The 25453-nt window shown below is 40.7% G+C and overlaps 1 protein-coding gene across 1 annotated transcript in view; it reads right to left on the bottom strand.

Annotated features, from left to right (window-relative positions):
- Nucleotides 1-25453, bottom strand: part of LOC106877417 (E3 SUMO-protein ligase RanBP2-like) — a 71197-nt gene that overhangs the window by 35210 nt on the left and 10534 nt on the right. Inside the window, exons 2-16 of the mRNA XM_089343319.1 lie at nt 21241-21308; nt 20034-20147; nt 18148-18191; nt 17719-17765; nt 15746-15805; nt 11141-11209; nt 10731-10892; nt 10028-10167; nt 8312-8441; nt 6639-6810; nt 5113-5337; nt 3790-3882; nt 2935-3032; nt 2533-2699; nt 664-784 (exon numbers count right to left, since the gene is read on the bottom strand). Coding sequence (XP_089199445.1) covers nt 664-784; nt 2533-2699; nt 2935-3032; nt 3790-3882; nt 5113-5337; nt 6639-6810; nt 8312-8441; nt 10028-10167; nt 10731-10892; nt 11141-11209; nt 15746-15805; nt 17719-17765; nt 18148-18191; nt 20034-20147; nt 21241-21308 — 1710 coding nt within the window. The remainder of the gene's footprint in view (nt 1-663; nt 785-2532; nt 2700-2934; nt 3033-3789; nt 3883-5112; nt 5338-6638; nt 6811-8311; nt 8442-10027; nt 10168-10730; nt 10893-11140; nt 11210-15745; nt 15806-17718; nt 17766-18147; nt 18192-20033; nt 20148-21240; nt 21309-25453) is intronic.

Raw genomic sequence — 25453 nt, 5'->3', positions numbered from 1 at the left:
ACAATTACATTTTCTCCTTAGTTTTCTGTATTCCTCCATGTAAAAGTAAACTTAATATATATAAAAAAATATCTATACGCTTGTACATGTGTTTATCTTCTGAATATATATAATTTTTGAATTGGCTGTGTGCTAAGTAGCTTGCTTACCAACCATATGGTTCTGGGTTCAGTCCCACTGCGTGGCACATTGGGCAAGTGTCTTCTACTATAGCCTCGGGCCGACCAAAGCCTTGTGAGTGGATTTGGTAGACGGAAACTGAAAGAAGCTCGTCGTATATATGTATATATATCTATATATATATATGTATGTGTGTTTGTCCCCCCACCATCGCTTGACAACCGATGATGGTGTGTTTACGTCCCCGTTACTTAGCGGTTTGGCAAAAAGAGACCGATAGAATAAGTACTAGGCTTACAAAAAATAAGTCCTGGGGTCGATTTCCTCGACTAAAGGCGGTGCTCCAGCACAGCCGCAGTCAAATGACTGAAACAAGTAAAAGAGTAACAGAGTGTGTGTGTGTATTTTTAAGTTTATCAAGATTGTGTTTATCTGCATCACTGTCTACCCATCTATATATTGCATACCATACTGATTGTAATGTCCACTCAAACATATATGAGGAAAAAAAAAAATGATTAGCAAGAAGGTTTATCATATTACCTTGTTCTGTAAGGTCCGTGCCACATGGAGGATAAGAGAGGCAGACATGCCATGGCCCTCAGTCAGACGAACAGTATCCAAACCTCTCATCAGGATCAGACGTAGCTTGGTGAAGTTATCACTAGCAACAAAAAGGAAAACAAATTAGACTATATAACAGTGAGAGAGGGTGAGAGAGCAGTTAGAGAGTGTGGGTGATATATATATATAATAATAATATAGATTTAATCAAAAGATTAAATGTGGTACTTAAAATGTTTGAGGCACCAGAATTTGGTAGGGTAAAAACCAAAAACAAAATCAAAAGATTTGGTGAATAAAATTTGAAGAAAAGCAACAAAAATTCAATAGGTACGTTTCATACAAGCTCCATTTATTCATGTAGTGGGAACACCACATAGAATGTACAATGAAAATGAACTCCTCAGCTGCATCATGGGATTTCATTTTAGAAAGTCATTTTGAAGACGTGTGCAAAAAACACGAGTAAGAGAAGAAAACATACCATCTCGACTATGCTGCTGTTCAACAGACTATATATATTTCATCAAACTACTTGCATAAATATATATCCTATTGATTAGAAAGTAGTCTGACAAATCTCTCTTACTTCAGATGAAGACAAATTCTACAATCAAAGACATTTAAGATAGTAGAATCATTGGGTATGCACGTCGCCGTGGATTTTAGATTATTTTAGATGTCCTTGATTGTAGAGTTCATGTATTCATCTGAAGATAATAGCTTTGGCTTCCGTGCTAGTGGCCCGTAAATAGCACCATTTGAGTGTAATCGTTACCAGCGTCGCCTTTTAGCACTTGCGCTGGCGACACGTTAGAAAATCATTCGAGGGAGGTCATTACCAGTGCCTCTGGACTGGCTCCCGTGCAGGTGGCACGTAAAAAACACCTTTTTGAGCATGGCCGTTGCCAGTACCACGTGACTGGCCCTCGCGCCGGTGGCACGTAAAAGCACCCACTACACTCTCGGAGTGATTGGCATTAGGAAGGTTATCCAGCTGTAGAAACTCTGCCAGATCAGATTGGAGCCTGGTGCAGCCTTCCGGCTTGCCAGTCCTCAGTCAAATCGTCCAACCCATGCTAGCATGGAAAGCGGACATTAAACGATGATGATGATGATGATGATGATGATTATGTACTAATGTTAGAAATGGCTGTAATGATTTGACACCTGACCATCAATTGTTACTTTTTATATATATACACACACACACACATACACACAGGGTCTCCATAAAGTCATGGTGCAATTTAAAATGTTTGTATCTTCGTAACTATACATGATAGAATTAATCTGTAAAATGGATAATAAAAAAGAATGATCTAAATTTTTTTTAGTCACCTTGTTAATTTTGAACATGTCCACCATCGTTACTAATACAAAGAGAAATACGATTCTGGAGTTCTTGGAAAAGGAAAACATTTTCCGGTTGATCTTCAGCAACGCCTTCAATCACATCAGTTATCCTTGCTTTCAAGTCTCCCAAAGATTGATGCTTAGTTGAATAATTAATACTTTCCACAAGCATCCATAAAAAGAAATCCAATGGAGTCAAATCTGGTGAATGTGGAGGCCAAAATAATGGACCACCTCTTCCTATCCATGTTTGGGAAACTCGCATTTAGAAACAGCTTAACTTGCAGAGCAAAGTGCCAAGGCGTACCATCTTGTTGAAAAACTGTATTCTCTATCAGTTCTAATTGTTTGAGCTTGGGAATGAAGTAATTTTGTAGCATTGCACCATGATTTTATAGACACCCTGTATACGCGGTGTAGAGTCCAGAAGCACAAAAATTCACAAAACAAACGAGCACCCATGTAGGGTTATTTTCTTTCTTTTATACTCACAGTTCAAGCTTCTCTCTAAATTTACACGCCAGCTGCCACCATTCAGCTTGCTCTGGGGTACAGAACTGCCGACATAAAACCTTTGGTAACAGCTGAGGTCGGGATGGTTCCTGTCGCACCTGCTGCAGTAGCCGACCAGCAGAATATACAACAGCTATGAGGAACACCTAATTGAAAACAAAATATACTGTAGACAAAACAGCAGAATATATATACATATATATATATATATATATATACACATATACAGCAGCTACAAAGAACACCTAAATGAAAACTGTACCTATGAGGAACATCTAAATCAGTGGTTCTCAAGTATTTTTGGCAAATGGACCCCTGATGTAGGGACACAGAAGAACTTGTCCAAAGACATATGCAGACACACCGCTGAAAAATTCTTACCTCAGTATCAAGCTGACAAAGTGATTCGACACCCAGGTTTAATCCACTGGACAAGGAGCTACTGGAGTAGGGTAGATTGTCAAACAGGGAAAAGTTATCTGAAATAATATACAACATATTAACATCATTGTGGTTCCATAAGTGTGGTGATAAAAACTGTGACTTTATCCGTGCCCCCCCCCCCACTTCATATGGGAAAAATATGTAGTTTCTTCTTAAGACTTGACTAGTTTTTTTATTAAGTTTTTTTTAATAAAAATTAGTGATAAAAGAAAATATAAAATTTAAATCATCTCTTTCTTCATTGGAGTGTAGCCATGCTGGGGCACCGCCTTGAAAGGTTAGGCTGAACTAATCAACCCCAGTGCTTTTTTTTTTCTTTTTCAAGCCAGATGCTTAATGTACAAGTATCTCCAGCTGAACTGCTAAGTCACAGGGATGTAAACAAACCAAGAAGCTTACTACTACAAACAAAATTAAATAAATATATATATATATATATATATATATATTTTATATATATATAGGGAAAGGACAGAGAGAGAGGCGGGGACGAAGGGAAGAGACAGAGAGAGAGGCGGGGACAAAGGGAAGGGACAGAGAGAGAGGCGGGGACAAAGGGAAGGGACAGAGAGAGAGGCGGGGACGAAGGGAAGAGACAGAGAGAGAGGCGGGGACAAAGGGAAGGGACAGAGAGAGAGGCGGGAACAAAGGGAAGAGACAGAGAGAGACGGGGACAAAGAGAAAGGAGGAGAGAGAGGGAGGGAGAAAAAGGAGAAAGGAGAGATGGTAATTCATCATCATCATCATCAACCACATTCGTATGCAGATTGAAGGAAGATGGATGCTACTTACAGTTAGGCTGAGCTTCATCCTTGGTTGCATTGTAATAATGGAGACACAACCAGATGATGCTATTGAGATCAGTTGAGTTAAGAAGGACCGAGACTGAAATATTAAAAGAACGAAAATAAGACACACTGGTGAATGGCAAACAACAAGAACAAAATATTCAGCAATAAGGCCCAGTCTGCAGCAATTTGTTGGGCTAATTAGGAGCAGGCTTGGCCGTGTGGTAAGAAGTTTGCTTCACAATCATAGGTTTTGAGTTCAGTCTCATTGTGTAGCACTTGGGGTTCAGTCCATATGCATGCGCGTTTGTATGTGTGTGCATGTGTTTGTATGTTACAGTGTGTGGCTTAATGGTTAGGGTGTTGGACTCACGATCCTAAGATTGTGGTTTCAATCCCTGGACCGGGCAATTCATTGTGTTCTTGAGCAAAACACTTCATTTCACATTGCTCCAGTCTACTCCAACTGTAGAAATGGGTTTAGTCTGGAGAGGTGGAGGCGCAATGGCCCAGTGGTTAGGGCAGCGGGCTCGCGGTCATAGGATCGTGGTTTCGATTCCCAGACCGGGCGTTGTGAGTGTTTATTGAGCGAAAACACCTAAAGCTCCACGAGGCTCCGGCAGGGGATGGTGGCAAACCCTGCTGTACTCTTCCACCACAACTTTCTCTCACTCTTACTTTCTGTTTCTGTTTTGCCTGTAATTCAAAGGGTCAGCCTTGTCACACACTGTGTCTCACGCTGAATATCCCCAAGAACTACATTAAGGGTACACGTGTCTGTGGAGCGCTCAGCCACTTGCACGTTAATTTCACTAGCAGGCTGTTCCGTTGATCGGATCAACTGGAACCCTCGACGTCGTAAGCAACGGAGTGCCAACAAACACAACACAGTCTGGAGAGGGATGGGCTCCATCAGGCTTTCTTGCCATAGATATGTAGCATGCAGCATCCTAATGACCCCCCCCCCCAAGGGGTTAAGGGATATGTCTTGTGTTCGTGCATGTCTGAGTTTGTACACATGTATTTGTGCATGTGTAGCTGAGGTTTGTCATCGCTTGGTAATTGCAAACAAGTCACTCGCATCATACAAGCAGCATCCTTTGTTTCCAACATTCCACAAAAACGTGCCTGATTGTGGGGAAATATTACTTTACTTGGAAACAGGTGAAGGGTTGGTGACAGGAAGAGTACCTGGCTGTAGAAAACCTACCTCAAATTCTATCAGACATATGCAAGTATGGAGAATGAGACATCATGGTGACACACTGACACACGGAGACAGAAAGTGGAAATATGAAGAGATGTTCAATGCAGCATTCAAACTCACCTTGATCGTACTCTGCAAGATCTGACTTTGTAGGAATAGTTGAAGTGACATTGTTGAAAGCGTTTTCGGACAGCAGGAAGGACTTGCCTCTTCCCCTGCGCATGTCACGGAATGTGAACACCAAGTCATACAACTGCTCCTTGCATTGGGGCGTGCAGCAGCGCACTGTGAGGTCGTAGATCCAGTTGGAAGAATGCTTCTTAACAACATCACACAGTACATGGCCTGAAAAGAAAGTGAAAGAGAAAGCTGTAGTAATTCTGGTTATCAAAGTGATTGTTGAATATAGAAGACTGGAAAGGATTGGTCGTAAACAGGCTTTACTTTTCGAAGAACGAGAGTATGGTATCTGTTGTTGGTTGTTTCAGTCGTGAACTTTTTTGATCAGGAGTCAGTCATGTTTAAATATCATTCCCCTGGTGTCAAGCATGTTGGAAGACCACTGAGATTGGGGCACCCTTTAGCTTTGGTTTAAGCATGTCTAAAATCTGCACCAAACCCAAGCTATGCCTGTTCCGATAATTGGTGGTGACTTAGTCAGTGGCTCAGCAACTGATAGCAAGGTGAACTGTTAAAGATCCCACAATCCCAAAGTGTGTATGCATACAACTAGGGACCACATGTGAACTTGTATTCATACTGAAACTCCAAACATACTCGTGGGTTGGAGTCAGCTAAAGCACAAACTGAGACTTCACAAGGTTGACCTTCAGAGTCTTAACCTTTCAGGTTGCAAAACCTCCACCAGTCAGTCACAAGACCCTACACACCCAATACCAAACCCATGAAAACTTATCAAAGGAGCCTCTATGTGATTGCTTGATCTGCTAATAAAAGCACCCAGATCTCCATAAAATCATAATTCACTATATTTGAAGATGATACACTGAATCAGTAATTCTCAACCTTTTTAGCATCAGGGCCACATCCAAAACCTGGATTTTTTTTTAGGGGACTGCACCAAGTCAGTTAACCTTTTAGGGTTTAAACCAGCCATATCCAGCTCAATTATTCCAACTGTTTTATGTTGAAACTGGTATGATTCAGCCCTTTACACTTACATAAGTAAACGAACACACCACTGAAAATTTCAAAAGATAATGCATGATTAATTCAAAGCAATATGAAGAAATAGGTATTACATTCAACAGAGTAATCTGAATGTTAAAGGGTTAAAGAAAAATCCATATTTAAAGATGGAAGACCGCCAGGACCCACTTGAAGGATACTTAATGGCTGCAGGAGAGCCCCATCCACCCCGCCACAATTAAGAACCACTGCTCTGGACCTTGTGAACTTTGGGTTCCAAGCACATGGGGAAAACATGATGATAGTCACAGCTGGAATGCATCTGATGACAGGCCAGCTCAATCGGGGCTGACCCAGTACTAAATTAATCGACTACAAGTGGCAAGATCAATACAGGAACTACAAGACTCCCAATAACAAAACCACCGACACCACCACCATCACCAACCATGCAAACAACAATACCAACTCTATTACAGAATGAAATGTTAACTCACCAACTTGTGATAACCGGTAACAGCCCATCTTATGCAGGTACTTCACAAACAGCCTGTTTGTCAAGTCCCCCTGCAGGTACAAGTCAGAGTGTTTATCGATAGGACGGTAGCTTACGCTGGCCAGGTAACACAGAGTTGCAGCACCTTCAATTTCTTTCCAAGTTGATTGACCCTGAGTAAACAAAGAAATAGATATGTGAATAAATATTTATATTATCTATATTTTTTTTTTAATTAACCGAAACAAAGGCAATGCAATTCACTAGAAATATAGTAACAAAAAGAATAAATCCTAATTGATATTTATAGAAGTTGTGTTTATATTAAAATCATAGACGTGTATGTGACTGGCATCTAACACAAAGTTGTGGAAGCCACTTGCATTTTGGGCAAAATTTTGTTTTACACAAGGCATATAATCCCTCATAACTTCATTTTTTGGAACTTTCAGAAAAATTTTGTGAATTTGTGTTCTACACACAGAGAACCATATGACTATGTAAAACAAATTTTAAAAAAATTTAATTTCTTGAATTTTTTTTAAAAATCAGTTTAAAACACAAACAGTCCGAATTTTTAGCTTAAATCCCAGTAATAGACCATTAAACATGTTTATGGAGATAAAGATATTGAAAAACAACAATATGTCAGAGTGACAAACAAATGAAGACAGTATAAGGTGGTTGTGAGAGATACTAAAAACAACAGTTAAATTACTCTAAACCACATTCCTCAAATTTTAATTGTTTTGCATAGTTGTATGATTTCTTGTGTAGAACACAAATTTACAAGAATTCTCTGAAAATTTCAAAAAATAAAAATATGTTATGAGGAGTTACATTCAGTGCATAAAGTAGAATTCTGCTGCATTTTGTATAAACACAAAACCACCAGAAGTCCAATTTGTGTTGTGAAGTGACAGCTTGCATGCTTCAATGATCCAGAGAGCTATGCCAGCAGAGTGCAAGCTCTTAATAGGGTCACTTATGAGGGACTAGTCAAAGGATAGAGGCCAGACTAATATGGACCGGGTCTACACAGGTGTAAAAATGGGTTTGTGTAAGGATAATACTCTTGCCTTGAAAAAACAAAGTCACTGAAAAATTGATAACTGAAAAGCTGTAAGATCAGAGAGAAAGGTCTTCCCTCAGGGAAACATATGAAGTAGTGCAGCAAAATCCGAAAGAAAGCTCCAAGGAAAAAAGCAGGGATCCAACTGGAAAGAAGCAGAAATGATTGCCCAGCCTCAGGGACAGTAGAGATAAGCTATTGATAGCATATGTTCTATTGCAGTGCTTCTCAAGCAGGCCCTCTGAGGGGTTCATATAAGGTTTTGTTAAAATTTATGTGCAAGAAACTGGTTATACATCTCCAATACACAAAATATTTTCAATGTTTTTTTTTTATAGTTTCTAATATTTAATTATAAAAAAATATTATACGCGTTTTTAGACATCAAATGGCTATGAGGGTTCAACCAAGTAAAACAGGAACCAAAGGGGGTCCATAGGGAGGGGAAATGGTTGAGGACCACTGCTCTATAGGGAACAGAGAGCTTAAGTAATAAACACTGACCGACACACACACAGAGGAATTCCTACACAACCTGTCAGTCACCCAGAGAGATGGACACTAAGAAACGAGTGTATGTTACAAGCAAGCACATCGATTACCTTAAGGGATCTCTTAAATAACAAACAGCCACAGAAAAAGAAGAAATATCCTTGCATTTCTGACAAAAATGCTGTCCATTGTGGTTGGTGGAATTGTAAACTGGCAACATTCAACAGCAGTTGGTCAAACCTGAAATAAAAACAAAAAACTATTACTTAACAATCCAGTTTTGCCATCCACCCCCGAGAAGTCTACAGTTATTTATCAACCCTTTAGCATTTAAACTGGCCAGATCTGGCCCAAATGTTCTCCCTCTTTTATGCTCAAACCAGCCAGATCTGACCTCTTACACCTACCCAACAAAGTCATTATAAAACAGTCCAGTCATCAAAATTTTAAAGCTGTGAGATAATGCATGACAAATTCAAAACAATGTGAATAAATAAGCATTACATCATTTAACGTCCGTTTTCCATGCTGGCATGGGTTGGATGGTTTGTCTGAAAACTGGTAAGCTGCATCAGGTTTCAATCTGATTTGGCATGGACTATACAGCTGGATGCTCTTCCCAACACCAACCACTCCAAGAGTGTAGTGGGTGCTTCTTATGAACTACCAGCACATAATACTACATAAATGCGAAAGGGTTACTCTTTTACTTGTTTCAGTCATTTGACGGCGGCCATGCTGGAGCACCGCCTTTAAAATATTTATTTTGCATAAACACAATCAACCACCAAAAGGTCCAGAAAAGGGTTGATTATTTTAGAAATTTCAGCCTCCAGATTCGTGATCATCACCATTTAACGTCCACTTTCTCATGCTTGCATGGTCACACAGAATTTGTCGAAGTACATTGGAGACAACATGCTTCAGGAACAACTTCTGGATTGTTAAGAAGCTTGCTCCTGAGCTCTAGGACAACCAAAATACTCATGAGTGGATTTAGTAGATAGAAATTGCGCACGAGCATGTGCATGTTTGCACCCTTGTCGTGACGTTACGTGATGGTTGCCAATGAGAACCACTGTCATTCAAGGTATGCTGATTGTTTCCAGTCTTGCATGAAAAAAATATTACCTTGCTTGGAAACAGGTATGGGTTGGTAACAGGAAGAGCATCCAACCATATAAAAATCTCCCCCCCCCCCGCCAAAATTCCATGTGACCCATACAAGCATGGAAATGTAGACATTTACCCTTTAGCATTTAAACTAGTTATATCCAGCCCAGATATTCTGTTCTACGCTCAAACCAGCCAGATCCAGCCTATCACACATACCCTTCAATGGCATTTTAAAAAATATACAATCACATCAGCAAAATTTTGAAGCTTTGAGATAATGCATGATTAATTAGAAACAATCTAACCTCACCTGCATGAGTAAAAAGCACTCATGCCCACTCTGTGGGGTGGTTGGTGTTAGGAAGGGCATCCAGCTGTAAAAACCACGCCAAAACAAACACAGAAGCAGGGCACAGACTCCTGCCAAACTGTCCGACCCATGCCAGCACGGAAGGAGGATGTCAAACGATGAGGATGATGAATGAAAAAGCATTATATTTGATGGAGTAATCATCATCATCGTTTCACGTCCATTGTAATCTGAATGCGGAAAGAGTTAAATAATGATGAAGTATAAAGGATTCCTTAAAACTCCTTTGGGAACAGCTGTTGTAAGCTACTGAAAGCCAATGTTTTGGCAATTTTTGATAGTTCTCACCATTTTTCTGAATCCTAGGAAGAGGAATAGAAAGGAGAGAAAGTGTACTTACGCATGTAGAGCCTCTGTGATATCCGAAACATCTTTTGCTGGCAACCACAGCAGCAGCTGTTTGCAGTGGGCAAATACCTTATGTGTGTAGACATTGATGTCAGTTGGGTGGTGTTCCATGTGGCTGCAGACATATGGAAGCTGAAAAAAAGAATTTAAAAAATTTTAAATATTCAATTACATTATAAAAAAATTTGAATTTTTTTTTTTCTTTTAGAAATTTTGAGAGAAATAAACAAAATTGTTTTAACATTGAGACTTGAAGTTGTTGCCATCGCTTACGACATCGAGGGTTCCAGTTGATCAGATCAACGGAACAGCCAGCTCGTGAAATTAACATGCAAGTGGCTGAGCACTCCACAGACACGTTTACCCTTAACGTAGTTCTCGGGGATATTCAGCGTGACACAGTGTGAAAAGGCTGACCCTTTGAATTACAGGCACAACAGAAACAGGAAGAAAGAGTGAGAGAAAGTTGTGGTGGAAGAGTACAGCAGGGTTCGCCACCATCCCCTGCCGGAGCCTCGTGCAGCTTTAGGTGTTTTCGCTCAATAAACACTCACAACGCCCGAACTGGGAATCGAGACCGCGATCCTATGACCGCGAGTCCGCTGCCCTAACCACTGGGCCATTGCGCCTCCACTATCCCAATAAAAAAATAAAAAAAAGACAAAAATATACAAACAAGAAAATATTTGACTTACTGAGTAAAACTCAACAAGGTAGTCATACCACTCAACATTGAAGTCAAAGATGTAGAGAGAGTCCACAGATACAGCATGGGCAATTGCAGTGTCAATCCGCTTGCTGTCCACATACAACTTGAGTAGTTTAATACGGATGTGTACGTTCCCGGGTTTCTTAACCTGTGACAAATATTAACAGATTAAACATTACCAAGTTCTTGGCAATACTAATGCATATGTCTCGCTCTGTCTTGTCTTTCTCACACACACATACTATAGATATGCATCCATACGCATCCATATATACACATACCTCTGCATAAGCATGTGCACACACAACGGTGCATTGCCAAAGGTCTTGGTCACCTGTCATCACCTCCATGAGACAGTGACAGGTGACTAAATGAGATTATCTGTGAAATACTTACAAGTTCACTCTTGAAGAAGTTCTCCATCTCAGTTGGGTTGCCATCACTTTCAGAATCAATGAGCTTTTCCTGAAAAACACAAACAAGTCAGAAAGATGCAGTATGAATGAATACCCACTGCAGAGTATGCAAAAAAAAAAAAAGTGAAATATACACAGCGAACAAATGATTTAAACTACAGTGTGTATATCATTTATATAACCTGGATACTCAAATTATATATACATGTATACATGCTGAGACCCCCTTCGGTCATGACTGACCATGGGATTGCACCCAGAAAGTTACCCTCCCAGGCACAAGTCTGGGCAAGGTTGTTTATGGCAGACCAGCAGTTGCCCATGCATACCAGCCACCTCTCTCCATGCCACCAGTGCTTTCCAAGGGCTGATACAGCTTGGCACCAGTGACATTGCAATTCATTTCTACAGCTGAGTGAAGTGGAGCAACGTGAAATAAAGTGTCTTGCTCAGGAACACAACACACAGCCCGGTCTGGGATTCAAACTTCTAACCTCACAATCGTAAGCTTGACACTCTAACCACTGAGCCATGCATCTTCATGTATACATATATCATCCTTTAATGTCGGTTTTTCCATGTTGGCATGGATCAGACAAAATAACAGATAATATTTGGAGAATCCAGACAAATATCACTTGATTTTTTTTTGTAGAACCAATGCCATCATGGAAAATGGACGTGATGATGGTGAGTGTGTGTGTGTATATAATTCGAGTGTCCTTGATATATATCATATATAAATGGTATACAAAATATGCAGATTAAATCATTTGCTCCTTAGACATATTTCACCATTGTTTCATACACACGCAGACACAGAGACAGGCAGACAGACACACAAAGACAGACACACAGAGACACGCAGACACAGAGACAGGCAGACACAGAGACAGGCAGACACAGAGACAGGCAGACACAGAGACAGGCAGACACAGAGACAGGCAGACACAGAGACAGGCAGACACAGAGACAGGCAGACACAGAGACAGGCAGACACAGAGACAGGCAGACACAGAGACAGGCAGACACAGAGACAGGCAGACACAGAGACAGGCAGACACAGAGACAGGCAGACACAGAGACAGGCAGACACAGAGACAGGCAGACACAGAGACAGGCAGACACAGAGACAGGCAGACACAGAGACAGGCAGACACAGAGACAGGCAGACACAGAGATAGGCAGACACAGAGATAGGCAGACACAGAGATAGGCAGACACAGAGATAGGCAGACACAGAGATAGGCAGACACAGAGATAGGCAGACACAGAGATAGGCAGACACAGAGATAGGCAGACACAGAGATAGGCAGACACAGAGATAGGCAGACACAGAGATAGGCAGACACAGAGATAGGCAGACACAGAGATAGGCAGACACAGAGATAGGCAGACACAGAGATAGGCAGACAGACAGACGTAGACACAGAGACAGGCAGACAGACACACGCAGACACAGAGACACACAGACACACGCAGACACAGAGACAGGCAGACACAGACAGAGAGACACACGCAGACACAAAGACAGACAGACAAACACATGCAGACACAGAGACAGACAGACAGACAAACACATGCAGACACACACAGACACACAGGCAGACCCACACACACATGCAGACAGACACATATATGCTTGCTCTAGATTACCTCACTGACAATAAATTTTACAGAAAGATTCTAACCTGTGGGGGAAATCAGACAAAGGTAACAAAACCAAATTTGTGAGAGAGAGGGAGGAAGAGGGATAAAACGAGTGTGCACGTGTGTGTGTATCCACAGCCAGGTGTATTTATGTGTATTTATGTACAGTAAAAAGTAAATAAAAAAAAGGACTGCTCGTTATGTATGTGTCCAGTAAATTGGCACTTCTACAAATAAAGACCAATAAAATAAGGAGTGGCTGTGTGGTTCAGTCCCACTGCGTGGCACCTTGGGCAAGTGTCTTCTACTATAGCCTCGGACCGACCAAAGCCTTGCGAGTGGATTTGGTAGATGGAAACTGAAAGAAGCCTGTCATATATATATATATATATATATATGTGTGTGTGTGTATATGTGTGTGTGTGTTTGTTTGTCCCCCCAACATCGCTTGACAACCGATGCTGGTGTGTTTACGCCCCTGTAACTTAGCGGTTCGGCAAAAGAGACCGATAGAATAAGTACTAGGCTTCCAAAGAATAAGTCCTGGGGTCGATTTGCTCGACTAAAGGCGGTGCTCCAGCATGGCCGCAGTCAAATGACTGAAAAGAGTAAAAGAGTAACAGTGTCAATATAATCAACCAAACCCACATTCATGCATGTGAAGCTGAGGCATTAATCCATTTCCAGCCAACATTTGCAAGGAGTACATGGGAAATTTCCACTATCCATCGATTTCTGCAACCCTCTAACCCTGGGAGGATCATGGTGAGGGTCGAGTTCTCAAGTACCTCCTCCATAGGTTCCTATCAGAAGCAAAAATCATGACATTCTCTGGTTGGATTCTCGAGTGTGACCAACTGAGACAATGGATGTTATCCAACCATCACATTATTACTCTACCCCAAGCTCTCCTGCCAGTTGGCTTGGCTTGAAGAATCTGTCTTGGGGAAACTTTCCTGCTGCTTCATAACCAAAAGTCTGTGGGTACTGCAGCTGCTGCCTCTCGATCATCATCACCATCATCATCATTTAGCATCCATTTTCCATGCAGGCATGTCTTAGATGGTTTAACTGGCACAGGTAAACCAGAGAGCTTGGTTTCTACAGCTGGATACTCTTCCTAACACCAACCACTCCAAGAGTGCACTGGATGCCTTTTACATATCACTGGCCACAAAAAATGCCAAAAGGTCTCGACCACTTGTCATTGCCTACATCAGACTCAACGTCTGAAGACCATGCTTCAATGCAGAGAAATATCCAAGTCAAAGTCCATTTTGTCTTTCATCCTTCCAAGGTCAGTCAGTCCAAATAAGTACGGAAGTTCACGTAGCTAACCACATCTCCGTAGAAGGTGCAGTACTCCAGCATGGCCTCAGTCCAATGACAGACAACAATAAAAGAATACACACACATGTAGATACAGTTACACACAAATAACTCTACACCAATTAACAAGCAGGTAGGTCAACACAAATACATCTAAGACTGTACAACCAAGCCAGGATTGAAACCGTGGTCTTTTGATTAGCTGCTATGCTACCCAGGTAGCTAACACAGCACCCTACCCCACATCCACTCTTTGCCTTTTTTCCCCCCCTTAACATATGACTATTTTACAAAAGAACATTTTCATATGCTTAAAGTTACATAAATATATATTCCTTTCTATTGTGTGTTGGCACTCCGTTGCTTACGACGTCGAGGGTTCCAGTTGATCCGATTAACGGAACAGCCTGCTCGCGAAATTAACGTGCAAGTAGCTGAGCACTCCACAGACATGTGTACCCTTAACGTAGTTCTCGGGGAGATTCAGCGTGACACAGAGTGTGACAAGGCTGACCCTTTGAATTACAGGCACAACAGAAACAGGAAGTAAGAGAAAGTTGTGGTAAAAGAGTACAGAAGGGTTCGCCACCATCCCCTACCGGAACCTCGTGGAGCTTTAGGTGTTTTCGCTCAATAAACACTCACAACGCCCAGTCTGGGAATTGAAACCGCGATCCTTTGACCGCGAGTCCGCTGCCCTAACCACTGGGCCATTGCGCATCCTCCTTTCTATTATAGACACAAGGACTGAAATTTTGTGGGGAGTGCACTAGTTGATTATCTTGAACCCAGTGCATGACTGGAACTTACTTAATTGACAACTAAAGGATGAAAGGCGAAGTCAACCTTGCTGGAATTTGAACTCAGAATATAAAAACGGATGAAATACCACTAAGCATTTTCCCCAGCATACTAACAGTTCTACCTCTATACTAACAATTCAGCTCGCTGCCCTGGTTATACTGTGTATGTATGTATATATATATAATTTCAGCGTTGCAGCATTCAGGTCGGTAGCTTTATAAGTTCTAAAATTGCAGATTAACTTGTCAGCAAGCAGTTTAGCTTAATTGGTAAAGTACTTGACTGGTAATCAACGGGATGTGAGTTCAAGTCCCATGGCTGGTTGCTGACAAATTTTTCCACTTTCTATGGATGTCTCATCCAGTCGCTGCTGTTCTATCAGTGTTTATGCATTTGAAAATAAATTATCATCTTATTTGTGTCTCACAATACACATTTCAACACTTCTAAAACAAACAGTTTGTTTAATATAACATATACATGTATGTATATTGATTTCAAATTTTTGGCACAAAGCCAGCAATTTCAGTGGAGGGGGGGGGTGTAAGTCAGTTATATCGATATCAACACAGAAAGGATGAAAGGTAAAGTCAACCTCAGTGGAATTTGAACTCAGAAGGATGAACTATGGTTAAGTATTTTGCCAGACGTGCTAACAATTCTGGCTTAAAGTTACGCAATATATATATTGATTTCAACTGGCACAATGCCAGCAATTTCGGTAGAGGTGGAGGAAATAAGTCAGTTACATTGACTCCAGTACTTATTTTACGTAATATATATTAACAACAAACACACCAACCTTCAAATGAAATACCACTTCACTGCCTTGGACAACACTTTCAGCTTTTTCAATCCAATACTTTGAAAATAAAAGAAATAAAGTTTATATTTATATGTAGAAGGTTACGCTCCATAACTAAAGCAAACAAAAAATTACAAATTTACATTACATGTGTGACTGAGTAGGTGTTCACATATAATATAAACTTTGTGTGTGTGTGTGTATATATACACACACAGTAATCCCTCAACTATCGCAGGTGTTACGTTCTAGAATCCCACAAGATAGGTGAAAATCCGCAAAGTAGAAACAGTACTGTATATTTTCTCTATTATTTTTATAATTTGTATATATTTATTTTACTATAAATGCAAAACAACACCACAGAGGAATCGATGTAAGCTTAAATAAGCCACGATATGGCATGGGATTACTGTGTATATATATATTCACACACATAAATATATATATATATATGTATATGTGTGTGTATATGTAAATGCATGTGTGTACGATAGATATAGGTGTGTGTATATATGAATATAGGTATGTGTGTGTGTGTATAGATAGATATAGGTGTGTGTATATATAAATGGATAGGCATACGTGTGTGTGTATATGGATATAGGTGTGTGTATTGTATCTGTCCCCATCACCATTTGACAACCAATGTTGGTTTGTTTCCATCCCTATAATTTAGCAGTCTGGCAAAAGAGATCAATAGAATAAGTACCAAACATAACAATAAAAGAAAAACAAATACTGGGGGGGGGGTCAATATTCAATTTGCTTGGCTAAACCCTTCGAGGTGTTGCCACAGCATGGCTGTAGTCCAATGATTACAACCAGCAACCGGTAAAAAATAACATACTTTTTTCCAGGAAATAAGTTTTTTTTTTTTTTGTTTCTACGAATTCTCTCTCTAAAAAATTTGTTTCATTTAACCCCTTTAAGGATAAACATTAGTTTAATCAAACGTAATGTTCGTTTATTCACGTTTTTTAATTAATCATGCATTATGGTGTAGCTTTGAAATTTCGATTATGATTCTTTTATCCTTTCATTCTCTTACTCGTTTCAGTCATTTGACTGCGGCCATGCTGGAGCACTGCCTTTAGTCAAACAAATTGACCCCAGGACTTATTCTTTGTAAGCCTAGTATTTTTGCCAAACTGCTAAGTTACAGGGACAAACACTCCAACATTGGTTGTTAAGTGATGGTGGGAGGACAAACACAGACACACACATATATATAATCATCATCCTCATTGTTTAACGTCTGCTTTCCTTGCTAGCATGGGTTGGACGATTTGACTGAGGACTGGTGAAACCGGATGGCAACACCAGGCTCCAATCTGATTTGGCAGAGTTTCTACAGCTGGATGCCCTTCCTAACGCCAACCACTCTGAGAGTGTAGTGGATGCTTTTACGTGCCACCCGCACGAAGGCCAGTCAGGCGGTACTGGCAACGGCCACGCTCAAAATGGTGTATTTTATGTGCCACCCGCACAAGAGCCAGTCCAGGGGCACTGGCAACGATCTCGCTCGAAAATCCTTACAGATGTCACGGGCACAAGTGCCAGAAAGGCGACGCTGGGCACAGGTGCCATCACGACTTCGCTTTCCCCAATAAGTCTTCGCAAGCTGAGTTTCGTGTCCAATGAAGGATATACATATATATATATGTGTGTGTGTTTGTGTTTACTTTTGGTATGATATTGTAGCATTGATGTAAGAGTGTATTTAGCCAGTTTGAATATAAAACACAGAATATTTTGGCTGTATATGGTCAGTTGAAATGCTAAAGAGTTATGGTCTTGTTAAAATTAGGGTGGTGGGGGATGTCGTCTACAAAATTATGGGCTCTGTGAGTTTTTTTGGGGGAGAGAATCATATATAATGGGATCCATGACAAAAGTATGGGAACCATTGGGTTTAATCTATTGGAAGATAATTCCTTTCCCCTCTCCTGCCCTCAGAATGTACTTACCTTGACTGTATCCTTATCAACCTTAATCCGCAGCAGAAGTTCACAGACTGGAAAAGAAAAAAAAGAAAAATACAGTTAATTCCATTCAGCTATCGAACAACACAGACCTTATTGAACCTGTCACACACAAACAGACTTCACTCTCTCTCCACACACAATACAGACATACAGGAAGGAAGGAAGACAAACCTGTAAATATAGGCATAAAGGGGAGAAGAACAAAACAGAAAAGAGCTGGAGGGAGAGAGAATTGCACAGAACAAGATTAACAAACAGCAGTTTTACAGATACTCAGCTTTGCTCCATTATAAGTTCGCTGGTGCAGTATGAGCACACCAGCCTCCTATAGGTACACAAATGTACACTAACACATACTAATACCAATCCAAGATACACCCACATATACGAGAGAAATATAGATGTACACACCTTTAAGTACAACATCCTTCTGGTTTTCATTTAACTGCAAACACCTGGAATATAATAATAACAATAATAATGAAAACAATCCTTTGTACTGTAGGCACAAAGCCTAAAATCTTGGGGGAGAGGGCCCATTACAGAACTGGTATTTAATTTATTGACCCAAAAGGATGAAAGGCAAAATAAACCTCAGTAGAATTTGAACTCAGAACATAGTGATGGGTGAAATACTGCTAAATATTTTGTCCAGTGTGCTAACGATTCTGCCAGCTTGACACCCTAATAATAATAATGATAATAATAATAACAACAATAATAATAATAATAATAATAACAATAATAATAACAATAATAATAACAATAACAATAACAATAACAATAACAATAACAACAACAATAATAAATAATAATAATAATAATAATAATAATAATAATAATAATAATAATAATGATGATAATAATAATAATAATGATAATAATAATAATAATAATAATGATAATAATAATAATAATAATAATAATAATAATAATAACAATAATAACAATAATAATAAATAATAATAATAATAATAATAATAATAATAATGATAATAATAATAATAATAATAATAATAACAATAATAATAATAATAATAATAATAATTAATAATAATAATAATAATAATAATAATAATAATAATAATGATAATAATAATAATAATAATAATAGTAATAATGATGATAATAATAATAATAATGATAATAATAATAATAATAATAATGATAATAATAATAACAACAATAATAATCCTTTCTACTATAAGCACAAGACCTGAAATTTGGGGGAGGGGACTAGTTAATTTCATTGACCCATGTTTCACTGGTGCTTAATTTATCAACACCAAAAGAATGGATGAACAGCAAGGTTGACCATGGCAGAATTTGAATTCAGAACATGATGACAGATGAAATATGCCATATGCCCACGGGCATATGGCGTAGTGGTTAAGAGTGCAGGCTATGAACCCCAAGATTCCAAGTTCGATTCGAGGCAGTGACCTGAATAATAATAATAAAAACACCAAAAAGTACTTTAGGAATGAGAACCCAGGTTCGAAATTTCCCCAAGACACCTGATGAAGGCTGGAGGGTATATCAGCTGAAACATTTGTTAACAACAAACAAGATGAGGACAAATATCCGTCAATTGTAAATAATGTACATAATTCCTCATCTCTTAAATATAGAGCAGATGAAATACTGCCAAGCATTTTGCCTGGCATGCCAATGATTCTACCAGCTCACAATAATAATAATCCTTTCTACTATGGGCACAAGACCTGAAATTTGGTGTGAGGGGTTAGTCAATTACATTGACCCCAGTGCATAACTGGTATTCATTTCATCAACCCTGAAAGGATGAAAAGCAAAGTTGACCTTGATGGAATTTGAACTCAGAACATTGCTAAGCATTTTGCCCAGCGTGCTAACAATTCTGCCAGCTCACAAGTTTCAAATTTTGGCACAGGGCCAGCAAGTTCTGGAGAAGGGGTAAGTTGATTACATCAACCCCCAGTCCTCAAACTGGTACTTATTTTATTAACCCCAAAAAGTATGAAAGCCAAAGCTGACCTCGGCAGAATAATAATGGTTTCAAATTTTTGGCACAAAGCCAGTAATTTTAGGGGTAGCTGTAATTACATCAATTTTCTATGGCTTGATGCCCTTTCTAACTATCAAAACACCCAGCACACAGACACCATAGTGAGCCCCACTGACATCAGCTTTCACTTTAATGAGCTCTCAACACCCACAAGACAGTGCAACCCCCACCAGGTACAAAAAAACCACAGCTGAAGCCAAAACTAATTACGTAACAATAACGAGATACAAGTGATATCATCCTTCCTTACTTTTCATAGGAAACAATTGCTCTTCTGTAATCTTTGAGACTTTCAGAAATTTGTCCCATGAGTTTATGCGCCTGGGGTACAGCATCTTGGACAGTGAGGAATGCAGTAAGGTACCTTGGTAAAAAGAATGAAAAAAAAAATAACATTTACAATTTAATTTCCAGAATTTGTTTTACAGATAATTATAAATTAAGGGAAGATGAGAGGAGTTAAAAGTAATTAAGAACAAGGCAAGAAAACATGAAAAGTCTTTAGAATTTTCTTTTGTTTTTAAGAAATCTCAAATCTAAAAAAAATAAAAAAAAATTAAAAAAAAATTTTTTAAATGCTTTGACAAAAATTTTTAAAAGCTTAAATCTTTTCAAAAAGCCATGGCTGTGTGGAAAGAAACTTGTTTCCCAACCATGTAGTTCTGGGTTCAGTCCCACTGTGTGGCACCTTGGGCAAATGTCTTCTACTATAACATCAGACTGGCCAAAGCCTCAGGAGTGGATTTAGTAAACAGAAACTGAAAAAAGCCCATCATGTGTGTGTATATATTTTTGTTTTAGTCATTTGACTAAGGTCATGCTGGAGCACCATCTTTAGTCGAACAAATTGAACCCAGGACATTCTTTGTAAGCCTAGTATTTATTCTATCAATCTCCTTTGCCAAACCGCTAAGTTATGGGAACATAAACACCAACATCGGTTGGTCAAGTGATGGTGGGGGGAGACACGCACATATACACACACGTGTGTGTGGGTGGGTGGGTGGGTGGTGGGTTAGTTGATTAGTTCAACTAGATCAGGAGTTCTCAACCATTTTTTGTCTATGGATCCCTTTTGAATACTATGTTATTCTGGTGGTCCCTCCCATAGCCATTCGATGTTTAAAAACTAGTCTTATAGAAACTTCTTTCAAAATCCCTATTCTGTTTTTCACTCATTCACTTATGTAGTTTGAACTCTGTAAAATGTTAGAGAAAGAAACCTGGCTGGTTCCTGCAATACACACAAATACATCTAAAGCAATAGTTTTTTCAGGGGCCCTTAAAAACTGTTACTATTCTGAAGCATGGACCCCCAACAATCTTATGTGGACCCTCAGGGGGCCGTATGGACCATGGTTGAGTACCACTGAGCTAGACCTTTCAAAACGGTGGCTCCAGCATGGCCACAGTTCAACGATTGAAACAAGTATAAGAAACAAGATAGAGATTTTTACCTGCGAGCAATTTCATATTCTCCAACTTGTTGGTATAGTTTAGCGATTTGGTAACCTTTACCATTTCTCTGCACAAAAAAATAAAATAAGATAAAAATTGGAAAAAAAATTTGATTAAATAAAAGTTTAGACAAAAAAAAAAAAAAAAAAAAAAAAAAAAAAATCGCACACATGACAACCACAGATTTTCCAGCAACTGACGGCCTGGCACTTCCTTACACCTTTCATCTGTGCTGTACATCATTTATATACATGGGGCATATTTACCTAGCGCCCAAATATCAAACCATCATTGTTTCGTGTCTGCTTTTCATGCTGGCATAGGTGAGATAGTTTGATTGTAACTGCTAAGCCAGAGAGCTGCACCAAGTTCCAGTCCGATTTGGCATGGTTTCTACAGCTGGATGTGCTTCCTAACGCCAGCTGCCCCATGAATGTAATGGGTGCTTTTTACGTACCACCGTCACAGGTACCAGTCACGCGACACTGGTATTAGCCACGACTAGGATTTCACTTGGCTTGATGAGTCTTCTCCAGCACAACATATCGCCAAAGGCCTCGGTCAAACCACCCGAGTAACTTTGAAGTTATGAAAGGAAAGGTTTCTTTATATTACAACGTACAGAACGATTATAGAAAATTTCACCATAAACATTTTTGCCAAAGGAAAATTTAGTGGAAGAAATTTTGTTTTAACCATTTAACATTTAAATTATTCAGTCAAATTTAACGCTTATTTATTGACATTGCTTTGAATTTCATTTCATATATCATCATCATCATCATCGTTTTACGTCCGCTTTCCATGCTAGCATGGGTTGGACGATTTGACTGAGGACTGGTGAAACCGGATGGCAACACCAGGCTCCAATCTAATTTGGCAGAGTTTCTACAGCTGGATGCCCTTCCTAACGCCAACCACTCAAAGAGTGTAGTACATACATATACACACACACACACACACACATATATATATATATACACACACACACACACACACACACAGACATGCAGGAAGCAAATAGACACGTTTGATTTTCCAAATTTCTGATCTAAACATCTTAATATGTTTTCAGCGGAGTAGAATTTACAATGTAATTATTCATTTTCATTCCAGGTGCCAATATATATATATCTTTATTACAATATATTCTGACCGAGACCTTTGGAAATGTGCTGTGCGTGAGAAGACCCGGCAAGCCAAGTGAGATCGTTGCCAGTGCCCCTGGACTGGCTCTTGTGCGGGTGGCACATAAGATGCACCATTTTGAGCGTGGCCGTTGCCAGTACCGCCTGACTGGCCTTTGTAGGATTTTCGAGCGAGATCGTTGCCAGTGCCCCTGGACTGGCTCTTGTGCGGGTGGCACATAAGATGCACCATTTTGAGCGTGGCCGTTGCCAGTACCGCCTGACTGGCCTTTGTAGGATTTTCGAGCGAGATCGTTGCCAGTGCCCCTGGACTGGCTCTTGTGCGGGTGGCACATAAGATGCACCATTTTGAGCGTGGCCGTTGCCAGTACCGCCTGACTGGCCTTTGTAGGATTTTCGAGCGAGATCGTTGCCAGTGCCCCTGGACTGGCTCTTGTGCGGGTGGCACATAAGATGCACCATTTTGAGCGTGGCCGTTGCCAGTACCGCCTGACTGGCCTTTGTAGGATTTTCGAGCGAGATCGTTGCCAGTGCCCCTGGACTGGCTCTTGTGCGGGTGGCACATAAGATGCACCATTTTGAGCGTGGCCGTTGCCAGTACCGCCTGACTGGCCTTTGTAGGATTTTCGAGCGAGATCGTTGCCAGTGCCCCTGGACTGGCTCTTGTGCGGGTGGCACATAAGATGCACCATTTTGAGCGTGGCCGTTGCCAGTACCGCCTGACTGGCCTTTGTAGGATTTTCGAGCGAGATCGTTGCCAGTGCCCCTGGACTGGCTCTTGTGCGGGTGGCACATAAGATGCACCATTTTGAGCGTGGCCGTTGCCAGTACCGCCTGACTGGCCTTTGTAGGATTTTCGAGCGAGATCGTTGCCAGTGCCCCTGGACTGGCTCTTGTGCGGGTGGCACATAAGATGCACCATTTTGAGCGTGGCCGTTGCCAGTACCGCCTGACTGGCCTTTGTAGGATTTTCGAGCGAGATCGTTGCCAGTGCCCCTGGACTGGCTCTTGTGCGGGTGGCACATAAGATGCACCATTTTGAGCGTGGCCGTTGCCAGTACCGCCTGACTGGCCTTTGTAGGATTTTCGAGCGAGATCGTTGCCAGTGCCCCTGGACTGGCTCTTGTGCGGGTGGCACATAAGATGCACCATTTTGAGCGTGGCCGTTGCCAGTACCGCCTGACTGGCCTTTGTAGGATTTTCGAGCGAGATCGTTGCCAGTGCCCCTGGACTGGCTCTTGTGCTGGTGTGTTTATGTCCCCATAACTTAGCGGTTCGGCAAAAGAGACCGATAGAATAAGTACTAGGCTTACAAAGAATAAGTCCTGGGGTCGATTTGCTCGACTAAAGGCGGTGCTCCAGCATGGCCGCAGTCAAATGACTGAAACAAGTAAAAGATTAAAAGAGTAAAAGAATATATTTTTCTGAAAGTTATGAGGAAACAAAGTCGGTGGGGAGGGAAACATTTGTGTAGGGGTGTTCCATGGGTATTATTTTACAGGGTGTCGGCGTGAAGAGACGACGTTATTTATCCTTTAATTTTCAGTCTCGTCTCTTTATCTATGAGCGAAACTTGTGTGAGTGAATGATGTCATGTACGAATATCGAAGAATGGCCCGTGTAGGTAGGTCTATACCCAGAAACGGATACATATTGAAGTAAAAGACCACACGTCTCTTATATAATGAAAAAAACCCACAAGCTAAGACGAGGAGAGAGAGAGAGAGAGAGAGCAGTATTCTAATTGGTTACCCGATCGGCTAGAAACAGCAGCCCAAACCCTATGCCTCCTTCGAGCCACACTACCGTAAAAATAAAAGAACATGTGCGAACAAAAATAGGTCTTCTGGTTAAAGGAGCTATCTGTCCTTGGGTGGGGCTAAACTACATTGTAAAATCCAGTACCAGAAGCATTATATTAAGTTAGTAAGACAAGCCAGAGGTGGAGACTGTAGAAATGAGGGTGGGGTGGGGGTATGAAGGCAGTAGTAATTAAATGAGCGGAGGGGTAAATTAGAGGAAAGATCGTGGTGGTGGTGTTGGTATTGTAAACGGTGATTGAACGACAAAGAGGAACAACGGTGAAACGAGAAGAAAGAAAAGGCTATGGTGATAATTGTAGGAGAGAGAGAGAGAGAGAGAGAGAGAGAGAGAGAGAGAGAGAGAGAGAGAGAGAGAGAGAGAGAGAGATGGACAGTGAGAGGGAGAGAGTAGGAGAGGGAGACAGTGATCGTGAGGGTGTCAGAGACAGACAGACGGACAGAGAGAAAGGGAGACGGACAGACAGAAAGAAAGAGTGACGGACAGACGGGCAGGGAGAAAGGGAGACGGACAGAGAGAGAGAGGGAAAGAGAGAGAGGGACAGAGAGAGAGGGAAACAGACAGAGAGAAAGGGAGACAGATAGAGAAAGAAAGGGAGAGGAAGAAAGAGCGGGCGAAGAGGAAGACAGAGCGAGCGAAGGGGAGGAAAGAGTGCGTGAGGAGAAAGAAAGAGCGGGTGAGGAAGAAGGAAGACAGAGAGAGGAAAAAAGAGTGAGAGAGAGAAAGAAAAGGAAAACAAGAGACAAATTTAGCGAATCTTCATACTGCCTCACACATTGACAAGGTCGACCAGGAACACATTTCAAAATTATCACGCTCGCGCTGACACACGCAAACACACACACACACACACACAAAACCCATTACATGTCACAGTTCAACCTAACCAAGCGTGCAAGTCTTTTGATCAAAGGTTTCGTTTTCAAGCACAAAATGTATCGAGGACTTCAATGATTTATGACGATCAAACGTTCCAAAATAGAGCGGACGGCGCCGGGTCGATAAGACAGTTTGTGATAGGATGGAAATGAACTTCTACGTGGTTTGCTACACACGCTAGAAATAACAGCCAAATGTCCCTCGAATCACAAAGTCATACCGCGAGGTTAAAACCAGGGCTAAGACCACATTACATAAAAGTAGTTTTCGCTACTCGTATGTCACTTGGTTTCGGTTTCAGTCCCATTGCGCGGCACCTTGGGCAAGTGTCTTCTACTATAAGCTCTGGACCGACCAATGTTTG

This window comes from Octopus bimaculoides, chromosome 27 (assembly GCF_046866305.1).
Source record: "Octopus bimaculoides isolate indiv1 chromosome 27, ASM4686630v1, whole genome shotgun sequence".
NCBI classification, from domain to species: domain Eukaryota; kingdom Metazoa; phylum Mollusca; class Cephalopoda; order Octopoda; family Octopodidae; genus Octopus; species Octopus bimaculoides.
The sequence above is the reverse complement of the archived record's forward strand: the minus strand, read 5'-3'. Positions and strand labels throughout refer to the sequence as shown.